The sequence below is a fragment of the Erinaceus europaeus genome, chromosome 16, assembly GCF_950295315.1.
Source record: "Erinaceus europaeus chromosome 16, mEriEur2.1, whole genome shotgun sequence".
Lineage (NCBI taxonomy): Eukaryota > Metazoa > Chordata > Mammalia > Eulipotyphla > Erinaceidae > Erinaceus > Erinaceus europaeus.
The window spans coordinates 32,557,009-32,582,737 of record NC_080177.1 but is presented as its reverse complement, the minus strand read 5'-3'; the positions used below and the strand labels follow the sequence as shown (position 1 = coordinate 32,582,737).

The window sequence follows — 25,729 nt, the reverse complement described above, 5'->3', positions numbered from 1 at the left end:
GCTAACAGTATTGGCAAAAGTGCCTGACCTTGGACTCATAGTCACTTTCATCTAGCCAGTACCCTGTGAGCTGAGATGGCAGTGTGGTCCACTACCATAGAGGTATACAACTAATTCTAAGTTCCAGACCTACCTGGTAAATTCCACTCCATCCAATCTGGACAAGCTACTGGCTCTCACAGCATTCCATATGAACTCTATTCCATATGTGCCTGAAAAGAGTGCACTCTGCTTCCCCAGAGTTATTTTTTAAAAATGCATCGCCTGGGAGTCGGGCGGTGTCGCAGTGGGTTAAGCGCACGTGGCGCAAAGCGCAGGGACCGGCATAAGGATCCCGGTTCGAGCCCACCTGCAGGGGAGTCGCTTCACGGGCGGTGAAGCAGGTCTGCAGGTGTCTATCTTTCTCTCCCCTCTCTCTCTGTCTTCCCCTCCTCTCTCTATTTCTCTCTGTCCTATCCAACAACAAAGCAACGTCAACAATGGCAATAATAACCGCAACGAGGCTGCAACAACTAGGGCAACAAAAGGGGAAAAATGGCCTCCAGGAGCGGTGGATTCATGGTGCAGGCACCGAGCCCAGCAATAACCCTGGAGGGAAAAAAAAATTCATCGCCTATGCTTCTCACCCACTCTCACTGGATTGCTGCTGGCCTCATTTCAGATTTAAGTATCTGTTTCTGCCTTTTATGGAGTCAAAGCCCTGGCAGCTCTCTCCTCCCATGCCCATACTTTTCACTGCCCTAGGCTGAATATTGCTGCTAGTACAGGTTGTTGGCAGGACTATGCCCCACCATGGATGTTGGCATGTAGGGTATCAAAGACGACTGGTGACTGGTCTTTACAATCATGTCTCTGGCAGATGTGGCTACAGCATCTGCACATAAGTGTACATTTTGCCTGCCCCGGCCATCTGCTCTATCCTAGATGATGCTGGTCATCCTGGATGAGCCAAACTCTAGTCTATGTCCTATACTTTCTTTGTCCTCTCCCTAGAATGATAAAATGCTTTCTTCCCATTTAGAAGTATCTTCCTGGGATAGTGATGGGACTACGCTATGGCATAATTCCTTTCCCTTCTGGCTTACTCACTCCAACTCCCTCTTGCCCTTTGATGTAAAACTGAAGTTTCCTTATTTGTCCATTAGCCTAATTTGATCATTAGTAGAAAATACAGTGTTCTCTGGGACCAGGCTCTGGCACACATGTTACAGTGCTCAAGGACCCAGGTTCAAGCCCCCGGTTCTCACCTGCAGGGGGAAAACTTTGCAAGTGGTGAAGCAGTATTGCAGGTGTCTCTCCCTCACCCCCTTCCCTCTCGATTTCTGGCTGTCTCTATCCAATAAACAAAGATATACCAAAAAAATTTTAAATGTGTTCTTTTGTTGCTAGAAGATCTTATTAGATCAGTTGTTCTTTATATAATAATCAGTCTCCTTTCTATGAATTAGGTCATGAAAAGTACTTTTAGCTACTGCCAACATTTTGATAAGGTTCATAGTGCAGTTGGATCTTGTTGTCTTAAAACTCGTAATTACACAGGAATGGTTTAAATTCAGTTCTCTAGAACATCTGACAGCTCAAAGCCCTTGAGTTCAGATGACGACTCAGATTTCATGCATTGCATGTGCCAGGCTCTGGTTCATCCCTGGGTTGTATTAGGGAGGGAGGGGGGGGGGAGTTAAAACCAAAGTCACATATATGTGATGTTCCCTGAGCCATGATGAGTGCTATACCTGACACCAGGTTACATAGTGGATGTTCCATATGTCCTGTATCCTACATTCAGTATCTCTCCTCTGTTTAGATATAAGTACATGGTAAAGTTTTAGTATTTGTCTTAGAAAATCTTTGCTGTCAGAAGATGGTTCAGAGACCATTACTAACCCACTCCCCACTGGAGCCTCACAGTCAAGACTTCAATACATGTTCCTACCTCTAGGTAACACAGGATGGATCTACAAGTGGTTTAGCAAGGTGCTTACTTATATGTTACTTGAAGCTGTCCTTTATGCCAGGCAGTTTTCATTGATTCATCATAATAGCCAGATGTAGAAGAATACCTTCATGTTGTAATTGAGAGACCCAGAGAAGAAATATCCAAGGACACAGATCATCAGTGGTTTAATTGGTATACAAACCACAGGCTGCTGAACTTCAGATACTAGCCAATTAACATCTATACCTCCCTATTGAGAGGTATATTCTTCCCTAATTTACAGGGAGCTTGGCCAGGACATTCTTGGACAAACCTGATCTGAATCTCTTATCACTGTAAAAACTACCTTAAGTAGAGCACACAAGGCTGGGGGAGACAGCACAATGCTTATACCAAAAGACTCCAATGCCTGAGGCTGTAAGTTCCCAGGTGGAAGTTTGAGTTCTATGGTTGCTCTCTACCTTATAAAAAAAAAAAAAGGTGGTGGGGAGGCAGGGTGAAGGAGATAGCATAGAGGTTAAGCAAAAAACTTCCAAGCCTGAGGTTTTAAGATCCCAGGTTCGAGGCCCTGCTCCCCACCTGCAGGAGCGACACTTCACAAAGTGTCCTTCTATCCCTCCTATTGAATAAAAATAAGAAAAAAGGAAAAAAATGACCACCAGGAACAGTAGCTTCATAGTGCTGGCACTGAGCCCCAGTGATAACCCTGGTGGTGGTGACACTGTGTTTCTTCCATAGGGAAGGCACTCCTGCTCCTTCAATATTCTCTAGTTAAATTCCAGTTTGGGACCTGAAAAGTGGCTCAGCAGAAAGGAATACCCTAAGCAAGAGAGTGAGAATAAAAATTAAGCCTGGGCTCAGTATGTAGTATTGCCTACATGTTAGGCCCTGGGTTTTTTCCAGGCACTGAAAAAAAATTTATTAAAACTCCACTTTCATGACAGCAATAGAGGAAGGAAAATATGAAATAAGTCCACCCCTCCACTTCCCTTGGTTTGTCGTTGCTTTAAACTTCCACTTGGGATGGAATTAAATTTTCGATCCTGACCTCCTCTCTACTCGCTGCCTATGAAGTGTTTTTACTGACCCTAGAAAATATTGTTTCCATTGGAGAATGTGTCCAGAATCTTCCATGAAGTCACTTTCTTTTCCTCCTGGCTGACTTCCTCATTTGGGCTGCAGGAACGAGATCAGTCGAGGTGAAGCAAGTTTTATAGATTATCTTAGATGTGGATGAATGATGGCTCTGAACAGCATTGCTGTTAATTTGTTTGGCATCTGAGGTCCACTAGGAACATAAGCAAATAGAGAAGTTTTCTGCAAAAGGATTATGCCATCTCCAATGATGGGGGAGGGGGATTGTGGGATTGACTAAACACAGCAGCCCCCCCACCCCCCACGACAGAAGTTCAGACCTCGGACTAATTCAAATGCTCACTAACTACTCCTCTCTGCATCTTTGGAAGGGGAGATGGATAGTTATAGAGGACGTAGCATCCACAACTTTTCCACTTCTGTCATATCAGCAATCACCCCACATCTTGGAGTGGTCCGTGTCCCATGATATTCATTCTCCTCTGACTTCTTCACAAGCCCCTTCTGCTGCTTTTCTTCTCACTGTGCCAGGGACCATGGAAAGCCAGCCATGTGAGGCAGTGATGGGACATGAGACTGACCAAAGATGAGCCCTATCAAGAGGGGTGGGCAGTTGGCTCACCCACTAGAGTCTGGGTCCCAGTCCTGGGTCACCACATAGGAGCACCTGCCGGTGATAAGCTTCATGAGAGAGCAGTACTGCAGTGCCTCCCCCTCATCCTATCAAAAATAAAAAGGAGGGTATGGCTGCTGGAAGTGCTGGAGTCATGCAGGCACTGAAACCCAGAGGTAAGGTAACTCTTTCTGGGGCAGAAAGAATGAGAGGCACCCACTACACCCAGTTCCAAAAAGAATTACAGGCCCAGTGTCTTCCTCTTTCCAAGAAAAGAGGAAAACTTGACTTTAATATAACATTTCCTTATTTTTGACTATTTGTCAAGCAACTAGAATTATTTTAATACCCACTATGTATCTCAGATAGGATGTGTCTGCTCCTTGGATCTCTAGCCCCATGCTGTACCTTCTGATTCAAACAGGCTGGACATCTCTGAGTGGGTGCCTGCACACTCCAGACTCTATGCTATGTTAATCAGCCTCCAAGAAATGCACAAGATAGAGCCTCACAATTTATATTAGATGTTTGTGTTTCCACTCCCCTGAAGAAAATCAAGGCCAACTTAAGAGGTACTATGGGTTCTGTGCCAACAAAGTGAGTCATGAATTTTTTAGTTTTCTGTTGCATATGAAAGAAAGATGGGCTCACCCTCCTGCACTGCTGATGGAAATGTAAATTGGTCCAAACAGTGTGGAGAACAGCCCAGAGAACTCTTAAGACTAGAGGTAAACCTACCCTATAACCCTTTAATTCCTCTCCTGGGATATAGCCTAAGAAATCAAATACACCCATCCAAAAGAGCTGTGTATACCTATTTTCATAGCAGCACAATTTGTAATAGCCAAAACCTGGAAGCACCTGCCCAACAAGAGATGAGTGGCTGAGAAGGTTGTGGTATATATATATATATATACTACTCAGCTATGGAAAATGATAAACTCCCCTTCCTTCACCTTATCTTGTATGGAGCTTGAAGGAATCATGTCAAGTGAGATAAGCCAGAAAATGGGATTGATAGACATGACAGAGAAGGAGAAGACAGAGAGGGAAAGAAAGACAGATACCTGCAGACCTGCTTCACTGGCTGGGGGTCAGGTCTTAGTGCATGATGGTAGAGGAGAACCTAGGTGAGGCATTAGTGATTTGCAGAAAACAGAAATTTTACACAGGTACCAACAACTCTTGTCTATAAATCTAATGTATATGCATTAGATACTATATTGCTATTAAAAGTGCTAATCATTTGAGTCCTTCACAAGTTGTAATCTTTTTTGCCCTGGGGTCTTGCAAAAAACATAATAACTGTATTTTTTCTGCTCCTCTTGTGTTACCTGTTTCCATTATCTAACATCCCTCCAGACAGCTAGAGCAGACTCTGTGGCCATGTATGCTCTGCTTATCTTTATCTCCCCCCCACTAGGGTGGATTCTCTTCCTGTTCCTCACAAGCCTTCCAGGACTTGTTCCCATCTTTCCTGGACTTCTCTTGCCTTCTCAGTCCCCAACAATTCATTGTGCCACCATCTCTTACCTCCCCAGCAGGGACTTATATCACATTATGATTCCAATTGCTAAACTCTTATCACCACTTCAATCTCACTTTTAATGGCTCATTCTGTGTCTGTGCCTCAGTATTTACTCTTAAATACATCAAATACTTGTGTTGCTTGTATTCTCAGGCACAATTGTTTTCTCCCTCCATACGTATTTTTGCCACCCAGATTAGAACTGGGGCCCAGTGCCTGCAAATCCACCATTCCTGGTGAAGCTTCCTCCCAGGCCATTGAGCATGATTAAGTGTGTGTACTTTACCAGATGCACCACTGTCCATATCTTCTTTAATGCTACTCATTTTTATCTCTCACCGTGTGCTGTTTTTTTTTATTTTGATTATTTTTGCTTCCAACTCATCACTCAGGCTTGGTGCCTGCACTATGAATTCACTGCTTCAGGTGGCCACTTTTCTCCATTTAATTGGATAGGACAGAGAGACAGAAATTGAGAAAGATAGGTGATTGCACATATGCTTTGACGCTTGTGAAGCTTCTCCCCCCCACAGGTAGCAAGCCAAAGGCTCAAACCTGGATCCTTGTGCAGGTCCTTGCACTTAGTAATATGTGTGTTTAATCAGGTACACCACTGCCTGGTCCCCATGTGCTACTTCTTTCCTGGAGCTGTTACTTGAAGTGGTCCCTGTCTCATGGTATACATTCTCCTCTGTCTTATCAAATTAAATGTGTGTATGTGGGGGGGGGGGGTGGCCACTAGGTGCAGTGGCTTTATAGTGCTGGCACTGAGCCCCAGCAATAACCCAAGAAGTGAAAATAAAAATAGACTGGAAGAATTAGAACATTGAACATAGAACATTGTCCTATTCCAACAAGAGTTACATCCCATTGACCTGCCTAAGAAGATGTTTCATTTATTTCTTTCACGTATGTCACCCTCCTTTTCAAAACTGCATTAACTCCTAACTCCTACAAAACTGAGTTGTTGGTGAGGTTCTCAGTTCCTAATTTTTTTTAAATTTTATTTATAAAAAGGAAACACTGACAAAACTATAGGATAAGAGGAGTACAACTCCACGCAATTCCCACCACCATAATTCCATATCCCCTCCCCTCCCTTGATAGCTTTCCTATTCTTTATAAAAAGGAAACACTGACAAAACCATAGGATAAGAGGGGTCTAATAATGAAATAGTGTCAACTTAGATACCTTCCTCACCTACTTCCTATTACAGTTCTCTCACTCACTCCAAAGCTAACCTTATCAAAGCAAGGACTGCAAAAGCTGAATAAGGTCAAGAGACTGGCATCCTTTAACAATGACTCTTCAGTCACTATCAGGCCACCCCATCAGCTGGGGCCCTATTCAGGGAGTCCTGAGATTCCCAAACAGACATGATGGGCCTTGACTTCGAATAAATCCCTCTCTCCATTGTAACCGGTCATCTCTATCAGGAACAACACAATAGATCCCTTCGTGGGCCCCCATAGGACCTTGCCCTCAAGATGGATCAACGACGTAGAGAATGTTCCATCCTCTGAAGGGAGGAAGACAGGTCCTGATATTGGAGCAGCTTGGAACATTCCTACTCATGACCAAAAAACTTTTTGTCCTTAGCAGATATCGTTAAAGCTCATCATTCCCCACCCTTTTTTATTAGTTCCTCTTTGAATTTTTAATGTATTTTATGAGGCATACCTTGTTAGATTTGCTTAGGAGCTTCTGTCTCCTCCTCCACATGGTCATTTTTATTCAAAGTAACACTTGTATCTTTGCAGCTTTGGGTACCTGGCATACCAGGCTCCAAAATTTTTCATGTCTGAACCTTCCACAAGGTCTTTTTTTTGTTTGTTTACCCTGAAAATTCCACCCTAAAGCCATTTCTATGAAAACAGTATTATATTTGCCTTATATTCACAAATCTTGGAAAGGGGACTATCGTAAGTGGCCATAAATTTAAAGAAAACTTCAATTAAAAAGAAGATTTTTTTTTTATAACCCAAGAAAGTTTTATTCCAAAAGTAGCAAATTAGCTTTTAACATGATAATCATTCTGGTCATAAAATGCGAATTAACGGGGGCTGGGCAGTGGCACACCCTGTTAAGTGCACATATTACCAAGTGCAAGGACCAGGGTTCAAGCTCCCACACTCCACCTATAGGAGGTGTATTTCACAAGTGGTGAAGCACCTCTGCAGGCACCTACCTTTCTATCTCCCTGTCTTCTCAATTTCTCTCTATCCTATTGAATAAAAATTAGGGGGGAATAAAAGGAAAAATGGCTGCCAGGAGTAGTGGATTTGTAGCGCTGGCACCAAGCCCCAGAGATAACCCTGGTAACAATAAAGTAAATCAATTAAAAAGTATCCTGTGATCCACCAGTCAACGCCCATGTTCAGCGGGGAAGCAATTACAGAAGCCAGACCTTCCACCTTCTGCATCCCACAATGACCGTGGGTCCAGACTCCCAGAAGGATAGAGAATGGGAAAGCTATCAGGGCCTCCTGATGGGATATGGAGATCGGGTTGTGGGAATTGTGTGGAGCTACACCCCTCTTATCCTATGGTTTTGTTAATATCTCCTTTCTTAAATTGAAAAAAAAAAGTATCCTATTGTAGTCTTTGGTTAGAACATGATCAGAATATCTATTGCCCATTTTTGTGAAAGAGTTAACCCAAAAGATCTTGATGGGAACTTAGTCCAAGGAGGTTTTCTAGTAGATATAATCACAGTGCAATTGTATATGCAAACTATATATGCATATCGCTTGAATATGTTTTAGTTTTTGTTCTAGGTAGCAACAGATACTCAGTCATTAAACATTTCAAAATGGAAGAGTTGAGAAAAAAAACCTAAAAGAGTAGCCAACTTTTTTTTCCCATTGCCAAAAAACAAACTTTTCACTGTTGGTGATTCTTCACGCAGAACTACAAAAATTATTACTCTCATTCTGTTCTCTGTGGCCTCATCAGAGAGCGGGAATGCTGACCAACTTGGTCAGCTTTCCCAGAAAGAAGAAAAAAAAGACACAGCTATTCCTTAAACCAGTCCCATTCATAAGGTGTCAACTGTCTACAACTGCTGTGCTGGAGAAAAGTACACTATTTTACAAAGAGGTTTTCTTTAAAGAGGAGAGAGAAATACATGGTGTTTATAGTAAAGAAAACTGGACCCTTTTGCTTTTAGTGACCATGCTTGAAATGGAAGTGGAGAGAGCTAGAAATACACTCGGGCAGTTGTGCTTTCAGATAATTCATATTGGCTGCACTGCATGATGAAAATGTTGGTAGTTAAGCTAGATCAGCCAAAAAGTCTCACACAGGCTCCTCTGCCAACGCCTATGTGTCCTTTCTTAGGCATTCCTATTGTATGTGACCCTTTTTCTCCCTCTCGTAGTTTATGACCAAGAACCCTACCATGCGCTTAGGCAGCCTAACTCTGGGTGGTGAACATGCCATCTTAAGACATCCTTTCTTCAAGGAAATTGACTGGGCCCAGCTCAACCATCGCCAGCTGGAACCACCTTTCAGACCCAGAATCGTAAGTGTCCAGACCACCCTACCTGACTTTCCTTTTTTTAAAAAGTGTTGCAGTGTTTTCCCAAAACTAGATGGCCTCCATGGAAGAGACAGACCACAAGTTAAGTCTTAGGCTTTGCAGGACAGGCTAAGCTAGACTTGCCCCGCCCCTCTCTGTGGTTTCTTTTCACAAAGTTTACACCTTTCACTTTCCCTGGTTCCATCCTCTCTTAAGTTTAAATTCCTGAGGTATGAAAGGACTGAAATTTTCCAGATTTCCCCCCCCCCCAGAGAATATAAGCTAACTGAAGCGTTGTTCCTAGCCAATTTCCTCCCAGTGCCTAAAGCTACTGGCTCTAAGTGGGCCTGTTCCTGCTTGCAGAGCATAATGTGTCTAGCTTGTTTGTAAGTAAAATAAGATGGACTTGTTCCCTAAATTCAGGACTTCCCAGAAGTCTTTTTGAGACAATTCCTCCAAGTATATAGATCTTAGTTCAGACAATAGGTGTGTGACAAAGGTGAACTTACTCAACATCTTGGGATAAATGAAGAGCTCATCAGTAAAATAGGTGACTAGGTGAATGAGTCCTGGTCTAGGCACCCAAGTTAATTCCTTAGTTTCCCAGCCTAAGACTGGCCTGCTCAAAGAGCTGTCCATGGGATTAGTGAATTTATGGTCAACAGTTCCAGAATGCAGAATCACTATGATGTGATTACAATTATTATAACTGTAAAAAGTACTTCTAAATGAGCTACAGAGCAGTTCTCTGGACTCATCAGAATGGGTAAATCTCACATGTATAAAATCTGATTCTTGTTTTTTGTTTGCTTTTTAGAAGTCCCGAGAAGATGTCAGTAACTTTGACCCTGACTTTATAAAGGAGGAGCCAGTTTTAACACCCATTGATGAGGGACATCTTCCCATGATTAACCAGGATGAATTTAGAAACTTTTCATTTGTGTCACCAGAATTACAACCGTAACCTGACGAGGAAAGAGACAGTATGAAAATCAAGAGGATTGAGACTTTTCCCCAGGAATTTCTTTTGTGGGGAAACTCCCCAGCATCATTGGCCTTAGAACAAGAACTCTTCCTTCAGGAAGCAGATGAAGAACGACACTTCAAGAGGTCAATTATTTTAAGTCCTGAGGGACCCATGGTACTGGAAGTAGTTGATACCAAAATGGGATATAATGCTCAGCTTTTTCTGACTTGGAATATTAATAGCAACCAGTAGGAGCTAAGGTGTGAAGGAAAGAGGAAAAAAAAAAAAAAGCTAAATCACAGATACTCTGAGCCAAACAGGCTTTTTACTTTAAGAGGCAAATCTGGACTGTGTGCAGTAAGTACTCTGTGCTCTTTAAAAAAACAATGGGAACCTTAGTACAAACAGTACTGCAGTAAATCACTAGATGCTAATGAATGTAAAGATAAGAAATGGATCTTTCCAATGAGTGATTTACAATGAAGAAACAAATAAAAAGGTATTCATGAAATTCAAAGCTTTGATCTTGAAAGCAAAGCTGGCCACCAACACCACTGATCCAATCTATTCTAACTCTTGTTTAAAGATATTTATTGAGTGCCCAGTGAGATGGTGCCACATACCTAGGGTAAACAACAGTTTTGTCTTCAGAGTTTTCATTCTAGAATCCATGAATTTACTTGGTTTTTGCATTCTGTGAAATGCATTTTTCACACTGCCCCTTGTCTATGTATATAACTCTTTTCACTGACAGCATAGCTATCACAGTAACTGTCCACACGATCAGCAGGTGGCCTTGAGGTGCTTGTCTCCAGCTGACATGTGGAGTCTTCTCATGGGGTAGCAATACTGCTCTGTACTTGTCAAGAACTACTCATTCATGTCAGTGACCAGCTTACAACTTATACGTTAGCATTTTATTTAAGTTAATATTTTAAGAGAAAGCTATTTGGTAAGCATTTTAAGAAATTGCTATTGATCTGTATCATGGACAGATCATATAACATGTACACATATATGCAGATAAAGAATGTTACCTAGCTGGAAATAAATGCATTTTGTAGCAAAAGAAAAAAAAAGTTGTTGTCTCAAAAGGATTTGTCTTATTTCCATTACAAGAGTAGACACCTAGTTAAAAAGATTTTAGCAGAAATAAACAGAACTCATGAATTACAGCAAATCCCCAAGAAGAAAGTATGGCGTAAGCCTCTGTATATCCGTTGATATTAAGTCTCTTACTGAGCAAAACTTCCATTCTGAGCCAGAATAATGACTGCTAAGCATTATCGCAACCAACTAACCCTCAAAGTCTCAGTGACTAGACATAGTGCTCATTTCTTAGATAATGTATACTGCAAGTTCAGTGCCCTCCCCCGTCTTAAACAGTGCCATCTGGAAAATATAGTTGCCATAGCAAGGGGAGAGAGAGAGCTTGTGGATGTGATTGCTGATAAATTATCTCACCAAAGAGGGATATACATCACAACTCTTCTCACATTTGGTTGGCTAGAAAATGATCTCCTTCAAATGCAAACAGATTGTGGAATTATAGAGAACAACTGAAGGTTCCTAGCTAGTTGTAACAGTTTGTTGTTGTTGTTGTTTTGTTTTGTTTTGTGGAAGCTGCCTGAGGGTTCTCTTATGCACTCCAAGATTAAAAATACCATCAGTGGGGGCCAGGCAGTAGGACAGCAGGTTTAGCACACATAGCATGAAACGCAATAACTGAAGTAAAGATCCTGCTTCAAGCCCCCAGCTCCCCACCTGCAGGGGAGTCACTTCACAAGTGGTGAAGCAGATCTGCAGGTGTCTATCTTTCTCTCTCCGCCCTGTCTTCCCTTCCTCTCTCGATTTCTCTCTGTGTTATCCAACAACAATGATATCAATGGCAACAAAATGGGGAAAATGGCCTCCAGGAGCAGTGGATTTATAGTGCAGGCACCAAGCCCCAGAGATAACTCTGGAGGCAAATAAATAACACCAGTGAATAGAGAAGCTAGGAGCCACTCTTTACATTAGTGTAGCACTTAGTCTCACCTACATTACTTCACTGTATCTTCACAATGTCCCCAAGAGGAAAGCAGATCCTGCCAATACTTCCAGAGTAAATACTGTGGTGTATTTTACAAGTAAGAATAAAAGACTCTGAAGGGCACTTAATTGGTTGCTAAAAGATTTCAGATGTGTCAAGAAGTGGATCCAGGTGGTGATACACCTGTTTGAGCACACACATTACAATGTACAAGGTCTCAAGTTCAAGCCCTTGGTCCCCACCTGCAGTGGGGGGAACTTCACAAGTGGTGAAACAGTGCTGCAGGTGTCTGTCTCTCTCTCCATCCTAATCGTCCCCTCTCAATTTCTGTATATATCCAAAATATTAAAAGGTAAGAATAAAAAAATAAGAAGTGGATCCAGCAGCCAGTAAGACAGCTCACCTGAATAGGGTGCCTGAGATAATCAGCCCATGTTCAAGCCCAGCCTCTAGTGCTCTTAGGGAAGTTTCAGTGCTGTGGCATCTTTTCCTCTCTCCATCTCTATCTGAAAAAGTCAGCTCGGAGCAGTGATTCTCCAGTGAGAATAACAACAACAAAAAGGCATTAAAATTTTGTTTAAAGGTGGACCCCACCTAGAGTTTAAATCTTTCAAGTCTAAAGCAGCTGCCAATTAAGAAGGAATGAGTTATTCTGACTTTGGGGCCTTTATATCTGGCCCAGGGTCGTCTTTTCCTCAACAAGGCTAATGAGCTACTTGACATGGTTTACTCTGCACAGGTAACAAACCATGAAAAATAAAGCATGCCTCCACAGCTCACTTATGTCACCATAATGCCTTGCAAAAGACCCAGGAAGTCTAAGTCTGAGGCTGTGCAATCACTCAGCAGCTTCTCTCTTTACAACCTATTCTCAAACTTGCTGCCTGGATCTCCCATTTGGGGTATGTCTATTTTCATAAGATAACTCCAGGACTTCAGAAGTGGAGCCATGGGGGCTGGGCAGTGATGCACTGGATTATAGGCACATAGTACAATGTGCAAGGACACACTCAAGTTTGAGCCCCTGGCTCCCCACCTGCAGGGGGGGTCATTTTACAAGTGGTGAAGCAGGTTTGTAGGTGTCTTATCTTCCTCTCTCCCTCTCTCTCTCCCCCCCCCTCAATTTCTCTCTGTCCTATTGAAAAAAAATGTCCATAGGAGCAGTGGATTCATAGTGCTGGTATAAAGCCCCAGCGATAACCCCAGAGGCAAAATAAATGAATAAAATAAACAGGAATTTATTTTAAAAAAAAAAAGTGGAGCCATGGTGTAAAAAGTCACCACAGACTAAACTCCCCTACCACAACCAATATTACAATGAAACATCTCCAACCTTAACATAACTGGAATTTGAGGGGGTGTGACATCTAAAAGTGTGTATGACTTGTAGTCAGCGGGAAGAACAGGGGTGAGGAAAGGGAATGTCAAGGCAGAGGCATAGCCATCTTGGAAAAATCATGCTACTAGATAAACAGACTCAGAAAAGGTAGACACTGCAGGCACTGAACATCTAGCCCCAGGGAGCTCTCCAGGGAAACCAAAGTGCTACATAGTCAGCTAGGATTCAGTTTGTGGTAGACAAAGTCAGAACAGTCTGACATGGTCCTTCAGTCCCCTCAGGATAACCAATCTCTTTACACTTGCTAATCAACAGAAGCCAAGTTAAATGCACAAACAAAAATGGCTATCAGTTAATACTTCCAACAGAAGATGAGACTGCTGCATCAGGTAAGACCATTGCACAGATCCATAAAGATTCAGTCCCAGTGGAATGATCAGAGAACTAATTGAATAAGTATGTCACTAGGACAATTAGAGAGATCACATGCACTCACCATAAAAAAGCAGCTTCAAGATCAAAATACACTGATAGAGGAACTCAAGGAAGGCTTTACCAAGCTGGTTAAAAGTATGAAGGAGAAATTTCAAAGACTTGTAAGGTGTTAAGGACACTTTGAATGGAACATGCTGGAAAGCTTTGGAAGTAGACTCAGTCATGCAGAGGGCAGAATTTCAGGGTGAGGGTTAAAATAGTAATAATCTCTGAAATAGAAAATGAAGAAAAAAGTATTAGGAGAGATGAAAAACTCGAATGAGAAATAACAGGCTCGGGGCTGGGTGGTGGCGCACCTGGTTGAACGCACATGTTGCATTGCTCAAGGACCTGGGTTCGAGTCCCTGGTCCCCACCTGCAGGGGGAAAGCTTTGCAAGTGGTAAAGTAGTGCTGCAGGTGTCTCTCTTGTCTCTTTACCTCTCTGTCTCCCCCTTCCTCTCAACTTCTGGCTATCTCTATCCAATAAGAAAAATAATTTTTAATTAATTTTTAAAAAGATATAACAGGCTCCATTAGAAAGGCAAATGTCAAGGTTATAGAACTCAGAAGGAAAAAAGGAGCACAGAGACCATATTCACATAAATAATGGAAAATTTTTCAAATCTGGGGAGCAGTCTGGATAGATAGATATTCAGGAAGTAGAAAAACCACCAAAATGACCTACACCAAGACACATCATTACAGTGTTTGTGCTCTACCAGTTGTATCACTGCCCAGTCCCAAGATATCACTGTAGAGATATCAAAAGTCAAAGACAAAGAAATAAATATTTCAGGCTTCTGAGGAAAAGAAGCTGATTTTTAAATATGCATATCAAAATTCTCATCAGACTTTTGAGCAGAAACCACAGAGGCCACAAATGTGAAATGGCATATTCAAGGTGTTACTGCCCTAAGACGAATGCCTTACAAGATTATCATCCAAATATATAATAATAAAAACATCAGATTTACAAAAGCTAGATGAGGTTACCACTACCAAATGTGCCTTGTAAGAATGACTAAAAGGACTTTGACGGGTGGGGTAAATAGCATCATGATTATGCAAACTGACTCTCGTGCTGGAGGCTCCAGAGTCCCAGGTTCAATCCCCCACACCACCATAAGCCAGAGTTGAGCAGTGCTCTATAAAATAAATCAAATAGTAAAAGGACTTTGACAAGAAAAGAAAAAAGGAATACTTAACTCTAAAGGTGATAAACAGTAAAAACAGGCTCAGAAACACAGAATATAGTCATATGAGACTATTACAAGTTATGAAAGAGGAAGAAAAGGATAGAGGCAATTCAAGCAAATGATATCAGACCAGTTTTTAAAAGTTGATATAGGAAGGTAGATATAACACATATGGCAACCACAAACTATATGTAGCATAGAACCCTAGGTGATTAAAAATGAAAGTATGGAAAAAAATAATAATGAAAGTATGGGATACGAAGTTCTGGTGGTGGGAACTGTATGGAGTTGTACTCCTCTTACCCTACGGTTTTGTCAGTGTTTCCTTCTTATAAATAAATAAAATAAAATGAAAAAAGTAAAGAAAAAATCACTAATGAAAATCATCCATACAATACTAATAAGAACATATAAGAAAAGAAACATAGAAAAAAGAAAGCAAAGTAGAGAATGTGAATAATCACCCTAAATCTGAATGACCTAAATTCAATCCAAAGACACAGAATAGTTGAATGAATAGGAAAAATAACAGGGTTCATTTATTTGATCGATCTCCAAGAAACTCACATCCAAAATAAAAAGACTCAGAGTGAAGTACTAGGGCAAGGTGTTCCAAGCTAGTTATACAGCAATAAGGGAAGGGGCTGCTATTCTCGTATCATTTAAAATAAAATTCCAGACAAAAAAAATTAATAAGGGACAAGGAATGGTACCATGAAAGGATCAATCCAACAAGAAGATAGATCAACTATGTCAATACATATACACCCATCATGGGTACATGCAAATATACAAAACTTAAGCTCTAACTGACCTCAAAGGCTATTTTGACAGCAGCATTATAATAAATTTCAAAGCATCATTTATTGCAAGAAACATTATCAAAACAAAAAATCAACAAATACAGGCTTTAAATGAAGCCATAGAAGAGGTGATCCTAACTGACATATATAGAGCCTTCATTTCCACCATCACAAGAAAGAATACATGTTCCTTTATAGTGCACATGGAATGTCCACAAAAACTGATCATCTATGGGTTACAAAGACAACCTTAATAAATATGTGAAAGTTGAAATAATAAGTGTCTTTTCAGACAATGATAGTATGAGGCTATAAATCAACCATAAACAGTAAATCCTAAAAACTGTAGAGAATAAGCTGTCTATTTCTGAAAAACACTTGAGTCAATGAAGAAATCAAAAGATAAATTAAAAATTATCTAGAGACTAGCAAAATTGAAGTAATGAGTTGTCATATCCTATGAGGTGTTCCAAAAATAGGAGAGGAAAGATCATAGCAATACAGACCCACATTAATAAAGATGACAATCTAATAACTGAAAGAACTATAAAAGGAGCAGTAAACAGACCCAAATGTCAAGGGATTGAGGGAATAAGAAGTAAAAGAGCAGAGATAAATGAACTAGAAACCAAAAATAAAAGAGATCAATGAAACTGAAGAACTGATTCTTTGAAAAGATAAATAAAAAAAATAAGCCATTGACTGGACTCATCAAGAAAAAGAGATAAAACAATGATTTTTAAAAAATCAAATAAGAGAGATGATGCTCTGATAAGACAGAAATACAAACAATATCAACCTGCTAATATTCATGTCAAGCAGAGAAGCAATTATGGAACCCAGAATTTCCATCTTCTGCACCCCAAGAAGAATTTTGGTCCATACTCCCCAGATAGGAGAAGATGATTAGAGGGCTCTGAACCTCACTAGGATCTGAAGCATCTGTCAACAGGAATCTTGTTTTTATTCTATCACTGAAAGGGGGACAAATCTGTAAAATACCAAAGTCAGTCAGGCAATATTTCTCTTATCTGAGATAGAAAACGAAAAAAGAAGGCCTGGGAGGCGGTGCACCAGGTTGAGTGCACATGTTACAGTGCGCAAGAACCCAGGTTTGAGTCCCTGGTCCCCACCTACAGGGGGGAAAGCTTCATGAGTGACGAAGTAGTGCTGCAGGTGTCTATCTCCCTCTCTATCACCCCATCCCCTCTCAACTTCTGGCTATGTCTAGCCAATAAACAAACATTTTTAAAAGATGAAAAAAAGGAAGGATACTTGGAAGTATAATAGGATTAAGTATGACTTATAAAGGAAGTGAAGGGAGGACCATAGGAAAAATGGCCAAGTATACAGATATAGATAATGATAGATATAGTCAACCCATATCTGTAACATTGGAAGAACTAATGCAGTTTCCAGTGGAGAAGATGGAGACAGGTAAGTCTGGTGGTGGGAATGGTGTAGAATTATACCCCTATTATCTCATAATTCTATAAATCAGTATTAATTCACTAATGAAAATAAAATTTTTAAAAAATACAAAGGACTTCAAGGAAATATTGTAAAAATCTATTAGGCAAACAAATCTGACAACCTAGATAAGATAGAAACATTCTTAAGAGTCATGCCACCTTCAAAGAATAATGAAACAGTGTCTACTTAAATTTACTTAGATACCCTCCTCACCTACTTCCTATTATACTTCCCTCACTCACTCCAAAGCTAACCTTATCAAAGCAAGGACTGCAAAAGCTGAATAAGGGCAAGAGACTGCATACTTTAAAGGTGACTCTTTAGTCACTATCAGGCCACCCCATCAGCTGGGGCTCTATTTGGGGAATCCTGAGATTCCCAAACAGACATGAAGGGCCTAGATCTCGAATAAATCCCTCTCTCCATTGTTACCAGTCATCTCTATCAGGAATAACACAATAGACCCCTTTGTGCCCCCCCCCCCATAGGACCTTGCCCTCAACGTGGAACAACAATGGTAGAGAACATCCCATCCTCCAAAGGGAGGGTTGGACAACATACTCTATGTTGAAGAAGATGGGTCCTGAAATTGGGGCAGATTGGAACCTTCCTACTCATCCCCACAGAATGTGAACTCAGATCTATAGGGATGCAGAGGTCACGTAGGCTCCGTAAGCTGAATATGGATCATGGATCAGATCAAATCGATGGGGTTTATAATCAACAATATTTATACACCTTTCCCATATTTGGGAGCTACTCTCTTCCCTGATCCCACTTTCTGGTCCTTTTTCCAGCCATGACATCATCTCCCCAGACAATAACTTGGGTCCATCTGCATATCAGATGTCAGGCTCAAGAAAAAAGAACTAGTATAGTCATGGGGTCTTTGGAATATAACTAAAATAGAACTACTGACTATCTACAAAACGGAGACCCCCCAACTCTTCATATGAACTACTCCAGCCTTTAGGGTCATGATTAGTCAACAATTTTTTTGGCTCTATATGCCAACTCTTTTTTCAGCCACCAGGTTCTAGATGCTAACATGATACCAACTGGACTTCTGTGGACAGACAACCCCACCAATATGTCCTGGAGCCCCGCTTCCCCAGAACCCTGCCTCACTAGGGAGAGAGGCAGGCTGCGAGTATGGATTGACTTGCCAATGCCCATGTTCAGCAGGAAAGCAGTTACAGAAGCCAGACCTTCTACCTTCTGCACCCCATACTGGCCCTGGGCCCATACTCCCAGAGGGGTAAAGAATAGGAAAGCTATTAGGGGAGGGGAGGGGATACAGAGTTCTGGTGGTAGGAATTGTGTGGAGTTGTACCCGTTTTATCCTATGGTTTTTGTCGTGTTACCTTTTTATAAATAAAAAAATTTAAAGAAATACAAAGGACTTCAAGGAAATATTCTAAAAATCTATTAGGCAAACACATTTGACAACCTAGATAAGATAGAAACATTCTTAGGAGTCATGCCACCTTCAAAGACTGACCCAAATAAGTAAGTAGCTTGAATAGGTCAATCATTTGTGCAAAATTAGAGTAGTGATCAAAAATCTCCCCAAGAATAAAGACCAGGTGCAAATAGTTTTACTAAAGAATTCTATAACCCCTTTAAAGTATACCCATACTATTCACACTTTTTTAGAAAATTGAAGTGGACAGGGAAGCACTCCAGTTATCACTCTGATCACCAAGAAAAAGAGCTAAAGAAGCAAAGAGAGCTATAGATATAGAGTAATATCCCAGGTGAACACTGATGTAAGAATTCTTAACAAAATCTTGGCAACTCAAATCCAATTAACACATCAAGAGAATAATCCATCAAGATTAAGTGGGATTTATCTCAGGGATATAGGGATGGCTCAATACACACTCTCTCTCTCTCTCACCCTCTCAGTGTAATTGCCACATCACTAAAAAGATGAAACCACATTACTATATCATTAGATGCTAAAAAAAAAAAAGTCATTTGACAAGATTCAATACACATTTATGATAAAGACCTTAAGAAATTCTGTTGGAGCTGGTCGAGTGATTCTGCAGCGGGTTAAGGGCAAAAAGCTCAAGTAAAAAAACCTGATCACATACTTTAAAGACTTAGAAGAATAAAGGAACCCTAAAGCAACCAGAAGGACTAAAATAACTAAAGTTAGGGCAGAAATAAGTAACACTGAAATAAGAAAACTGAGAGTTGGGTGGTAGCGCAGCGGGTTAAGTGCAGGTGGTGCAAAGTGCAAGGACTGGTGTAAGGATCTTGGTTTGAGCCCCCGGCTCCCCACCTGCAGGGGAGTCACTTCACAGGCGGTGAAGCAGGTCTGCAGGTGTCTATCTTTCTCTCCTCCTCTCTGTCTTCCCCTCCCTCTCTCCATTTCTCTCTGTCCTATCCAACAATGACAACAACAATAATAACTACAACAATAAAAAACAACAAGGGCAACAAAAGGGAATAAATAAATAAAATAAAATGAAAAAAATGGTGATTTCACCATTTCAGCCCATCTTGGATGGAGCTTGAAGAAATTATATTAAAGTGAGGTAAGTCAGAAACAAAAGGATGAATATAGGATGATATCACTCATAGGCAGAAGTTGAAAAATATTATCAGAAGGGAAAACACTAAGCAGAACACTAAGGGAAAACACTAAGCAGAACTTGGACTAGAGTTTGTGTACTGCACCAAAGTAAAAGACTCTGGGGTGGAGGGAGGGTTCAGGTCCTGGAACATGATGGTAGAAGAGGACCTAGTCAGGGATGCATTGTTATTTGGAAATGTTATACATGTACAAACTATTATATTTTACTGTTGACTGTAAACCATTAATCCTCCAATAAAGAAATAAAAAAAATAATTAAAATTTCAGACCTATGAGACAAACCACCCGATGGCTAGAGATTTTGCTATGAGGATTTTCCAGGGTTCCTTCCTAGTCCCTCTTACAAGAGAAGCATAGGATATTCATCTGAAACTCAGAGAAGTGTTCAGTTCCAGTGTTAGAGTTCTGCTTCACATCTTTCACAAGTCCTACTACACTTTCTGTCCTTCTGAGGATCACAAGATTGCCCTCTTGCACTTCCTGGAGCAGGCTGGCTATCAACTGGCTGCAAGCCAATAGATCAGAAGGTACTGAGTCTATTGCCTCCCTGAGCTCAGTTGACAGCATGAAGGTCAAGTCCAGTTCACAGTGAACCTCCTCTTTCTTTGCATCATCTGGCTTATTTGATAAGGAATCTTGATAAAGCCTCAGACCATATCACCCTACCCTCCTCACCAGACAGTCATCTCATACCTATGGGTTGACCTGTACCGAAGCTATTCCATGCTGACAGGTGTCTTTAGTATTTAGAAGGAAGCTTATAGAGCATTATTTTGAGATGGTGATCTGTCTTGGACTGCAGAACATGTTTTCACTTAGTAATGGCTAACTACTATTGCCCATTTATTATGTGTGAAACCCTATTTCAGTAACTTTAAATATTTACTCATTCAGTGTCTTAAAATATACTCTTGTCTACACTGTTGAGCTGGGTAAATTGAGGCCCAGAGAGATTAGTTTATTCAAAGACACACAGCTCTGTAAAAAAAAAAAAAAAAAAGGGATTTGGGCGGTAGCACATCGAGTTAAGTGCAGGTGGCACGAAGTGCAAGGACCGGTGTAAGGATCCCGGTTTGAGACCCTGGCTCCCCACCTGCAGGGGAGTCTCTTCACAAGTGGTGAAGCAGGTCTGCAGGTGTCTTGTCTTTCTCTCCCCTGTCTTCCCCTCCTCTCTCCATTTCTCTCTGTCTTATCTAACAATAACAACATCAATAACAACAATAATAACTACAACAATAAAAAACAGGGCAACAAAAGGGGAAATAAAGAAAATATTTTTTAAAAATTTTAAAAAGAAAAAAGCAAAAGGGTCGGACTCCAGGCCAGTCAGTTGAACTCCAGAGTCTCTACTTTGATGAGGCTCATCTATAAAGTCTACTTTTTTTTTTCCTTTGGATTTCGAGACTAGATAAGGGTGTCCATTGGGACTAAAAGGAATCCAAGAAAAACTACCAACAAGGCAGGGCAGTATTAGTCACTGTAGAGTCAAGAATCAGTAGTGAGAGTAAATGATTTGCATGTCAAGGATCTAAAGCTACAACCACCACCTTTCAACTGGGGCAGGCCAGAGTGATGCAACAGGGACCTTGACATCCTTGAGGAAGAGGAAGTAATTATCTGTGCTTTTCTGAATTCAAAATCCAGTCTGAACCCCTGGAGTAACCTCTGATCTGTGATGGGAATACGGGAGACTATAAAGGAGTCTTTTGGTAACTCCTGGTCAGCTCCCCCTGCTGGCTGGTGCTCCTTATTGCCTGAAAGGTAGAGTCTAACCTGGGGCCCATCTCCACAGCTTTGTGTTTATAGCAACAGAGCTGATGCAACTTGCTAACAAAGAGAAAAGTTAAAAACTACCTATTATGACTTTCTGATCTAAACTGGCACAGGCTGCCTTAAAAATACAGAGTTTGGGGGCTGGGAGGTGGCGTACCTGGTTGAGCGCACATACTACTAAGCACAAGGACCCAGGTTCAAGTCCTGGTCCCCCACCTGCAGGGGGAAGCTTCACGAGTAGTGGAGCAGGGCTGCAGGTGTCTCTCTGTCTCCTCCTTCCTCTCAATTTCTGGCTGTCTCTATCCAACAAATAAATAAAAGATAATAATAACATTTTTTTTAAGAAAAATACAGAGCTGTCCCTTAATCATTTCACTGGCCAATGCTATAAAGCTTTGTCATCTTTATTCTTAGGCCTAACCACCTGCTTGCTGAATCTAGCACTGCTGAGCTAGTGACCAGACAGCACACTGTCACTGCCCTTGGCTCAGAGCCACACTGAGTCGTCATAACTTCTTTTAAAGCACCTGAAGACTCAGGCACAGTCAAGATTAGCAGTGGAAATGAGCCCTGTGGCCTATGTTACCCTGCATGGAGTTACAGGTGAGACAGAGCAAGCCAAACACACTTATAAGTGGAACATCATAGTCTCCTTGTATTGATTCAGAACTGAAACTAAGAGTACCAATCCTTAGTTTCATCCTGTCCCTGTCCCCATCATATCTACTCTGGCAGCTGATCCCTCCTCCCCCTTTCCTCACTATTCTTCAGAGTACATCTGTATTGTTCTTTAGCATTTCGTTTTCAGAACCTAATGTGTCTTGGAGCCAGAGATAACATAAACATCCTGAGCTGCATAGTTGTCATATAAGCTCTTTTGATGTCTAGGAACGTCACCTTTCTTGTGTATTTGTTTTGTTTTGACCAGTGCTCTGCTAATTCTGGCTTATGGTGGTGCTGGGTATTAAACCTGGGACCTCTGAGCCTCAGGACCAAGTGTCTTGTATAAATCACAATCATCTCTCTGGCCCTAGTTCTGTATCTTTAGCATCATTCTGTGTCAGCTCTGACCTTGACATAGACATGATGACAGCAACACTATCCACACTGCCCACCACAGTTCTGCGATGCAAAATATTATGGGGTGACTAGAGTATAGCACAGAGCTATGTGGTGTGTCTGCTGCTTGCTGTATGGTCTTGGGGAATGGCAGTCATCCCACTGGGTTTCATTGTTCTCGTTAATAAAGTAAGATTTAGAATAGCACCTACTCTCCTAGTATTATAATTGCAGGGGGGAAGTATGGTCATCTTTAGCTGGCATTTACCACATGGCTAGGCCACCCAAAATGCTTAGTTATAATGATTAGTGTCAGTCCTTTGCAAGGACCAAGTGAAGGTTACCTGTGGAACACTCTGGTTCTTTACACTGCCCATGTGTGAAGGAAAACTGTTCCAGCTTCAAAAAGTTTCTGGTAATTTTTATTTGTAGTGTTGAGGTCAGGGAATAGTCAGGGAGATCCTAGGAGTACACTTTGCTGCACCAAGTTTGCACACATGGGAAATGGGGATTGGGGCACATGAAGATTACACACATGGGAAGTGGGAACCTGAGCACAAAGGTTGCACACTATGGGAGGAGTTTGGGTAAGGTAATCACACCTGGCTATTTCAGCAAGCCAATGGGAAGCTGTGCCAGGTGTGATATGTATAAGGTTTCTCTGATGATTACTAAACTCAGAGATGTATCATAGATTTTACATAGCTGATCTTCATCAACATCAAGACAAAGTCTCACTTGTGGCCAAGCTGGATTCATTGAACAATGGATGTATATGTATATGTATATGTATATGTATATGTATATGTATATGTATATGTATATGTATATGTATATGTATATGTATATGTATATGTATATGTATATGTATATGTATATGTATATGTATATGTATATGTATATGTATATGTATATGTATATGTATATGTATATGTATATGTATATGTATATGTATATGTATATGTATATGTATATGTATATGTATATGTATATGTATATGTATATGGTGATTAACAGATTAATATTGATCTGGAATAGTGTTCTGCTGACTCCCCCTGAATTAACAGACACATCTTCCTTTAATTTAACTTTCGATTTCAAACAGTCAACATTACGGCAATACACAAAAATCAGGACAGTGAAGCAAAGTGCTACTTGTCTTTCCAGAGGATTCTAATATAAAAGAGAAAACTAGAGCTTAGACTCATTCACTCATTAAATAGTCAATGAGGATTAACTTTATGCTAGACATGCTCATATGCCTGGAAAAATTAGATTTAAAGACCCAAATATGCATTCATTCAATCTAGAAATATTAAATATTTTGCCAGAATACCTCATAATTGTATCCATAACATCTGCTAAGTTATATCTACATAAAAATATGTACTAATTAATGAAAAAAACACATCACAGATACTTTTTAACTCCAAAAATAAAATTCTTTCAAAGACATTTTATAGTCAAATAAATGTAAGGAACAAATATAACCTGTACTTATGCCTAAAAAGATAATTTTAGCAGGACAAGATGAAAGTGATAAGACTTGACAACAAAAAATAAATAAAAACAAGCAAAAGCAAAAATTACTTAACTTTAATATGCATGTTTATGCAACAAATGTTAGGATTTATCAAACCTTTTTCCAAGGACAGCCAGAGCCTCCACCATCCTAGAGCTTATAGACTAATGATTACATAGCAGCAGGAAGCTATGACTGTTCAAAAAATAAAAACACAGTTGTGGAGCCTCAGATGAGGGGAACGGCAGCCAAAGCCAAAAAGGAAAGATGACATCATAACCACCTTCAAATATGCAAAGAACTATTATAATGGTCATTAAAAGTGTTCTCCAAATATTTCCAGCTTCCTACCTCCTTGACATGCAGGAAGAGGCCCTTTGTGGTCTTGTTAATTATAGATGAGGGCACAGGAATAGGTCTAGTCAATGAGTTACAAAAAGAATGATGTATGATATAGAAAGTCTTCAATTAGTGGCTGGATTCCCTTCCTGGCATCCAACTTGGTCAATAAATGAATTTAACAAATGAAGAGCTGTCCCTTGTAGTTGTTATGCCACGAATAATGTATTAATAGTGGTAGTGGACTTGTTAACTATCTTTAGATTCTTTAATGTTACCTTTCCATTATTTATAGTACTTTTAGGTATTTAAATCCTTATTCAGTAATGTTCTATAACAAAAGTAGAAGAAATAAACTGTACTATGGAGTGCACAATAAAGTGAAAATCTCTAGCCACAGGAATACCAAGAGAAGAATACCAAGGTCCCAGAGACCACCTGGGACCGTAACAAAACAGGACTAAAACGATTTCAGGAACCCACCAAATCACTGGTGAGTGCAAATACATGTGGCTCGTATACCAAGAGGAGCCTAGGGAGAGATTAAGTGACTGGTTAACAGTCTGGCAGTCTGGCCGTTAACCAGTTGAGACACCACCTCCAGTCTATTTCACCAACAAAAAGACAGCTGAAGAGAGGAGAGGACTCCCTTAAGACTCACCAAATGCAATGGCGAGTCTCCATTGCTACTGCCCTCAGAATCTGGAGCAGTGGGGCATGGGGGAGGCCCTGTGTTGATAGATAGAGAAAAAAACCAGGGGATAGAGAAAAAAATGAGGAAACTCAGGAGAAGATCTATACCTCGGTGGCCAAGCAGTGGGGCTGTGAGAGTCTCTGCATAACCACTGGATTATCTCTGCCCCACCCTGCTTTATCTCTTGGTCAGGAGTCAGTGAGCTAAGATAAAAAGCCTACTTATAGTTTAAAAGTCCTCAGGCTCCCATAGCCTACAGGGGAGAAAATCAACAAAAGAGGCTTTTAAGCCACTGTGCTCCAACTCAGGGATTAAAATAATATTGAAACAACTGTCAATTTCTACAACTGTGAACCTTTTAAGTACCTTACTTACACACAAGTCAATCCAGGCAAGACTGATCAGTAATTTGAAAAGTACTGAGAAAGGGACCTCATAACATACTATATAAAATGGCTAAACCAACAAGAAGAAATATTGGAGAAATGAACCAGGATAAGAGTCCAGCTAAAAGCCCCCCAAAGGTTGAAGCACAAAATAATGAGGTCAACATCCAAACACTAGTTAAGGAAATAATCACAGGAGTGAGTGAAGAGTTTGAAAGATTACACTAGAGTTTGCAGTGATTACCTCCCTAACACTTCCTCTCCACTATTCCAAGCTTGGGATCCATGATTGCTCAACAAATTGTTTGGCTTCATATGTTAACTCTCTTTTCAATCACTAGGTTCCAGATGCCACCAGGATGCTGGCTAGGCT

The 25,729-nt window shown here is 40.7% G+C and overlaps 1 protein-coding gene and 1 long non-coding RNA gene across 2 annotated transcripts in view; one reads left to right on the top strand and one right to left on the bottom strand.

Moving 5' to 3' along the window:
* The window catches only part of PRKCH (protein kinase C eta), a 256,943-nt gene extending 246,830 nt beyond the window's left edge, over window positions 1-10,113 (top strand). The window contains exons 13-14 of the mRNA XM_007519272.3: window positions 8,553-8,696; window positions 9,511-10,113. Coding sequence (XP_007519334.1) covers window positions 8,553-8,696; window positions 9,511-9,657 — 291 coding nt within the window. The 3' untranslated portion in view covers window positions 9,658-10,113. The remainder of the gene's footprint in view (window positions 1-8,552; window positions 8,697-9,510) is intronic.
* The window catches only part of LOC132533432 (uncharacterized), a 941,342-nt gene that overhangs the window by 687,290 nt on the left and 228,323 nt on the right, over window positions 1-25,729 (bottom strand). The window lies entirely within an intron of this gene.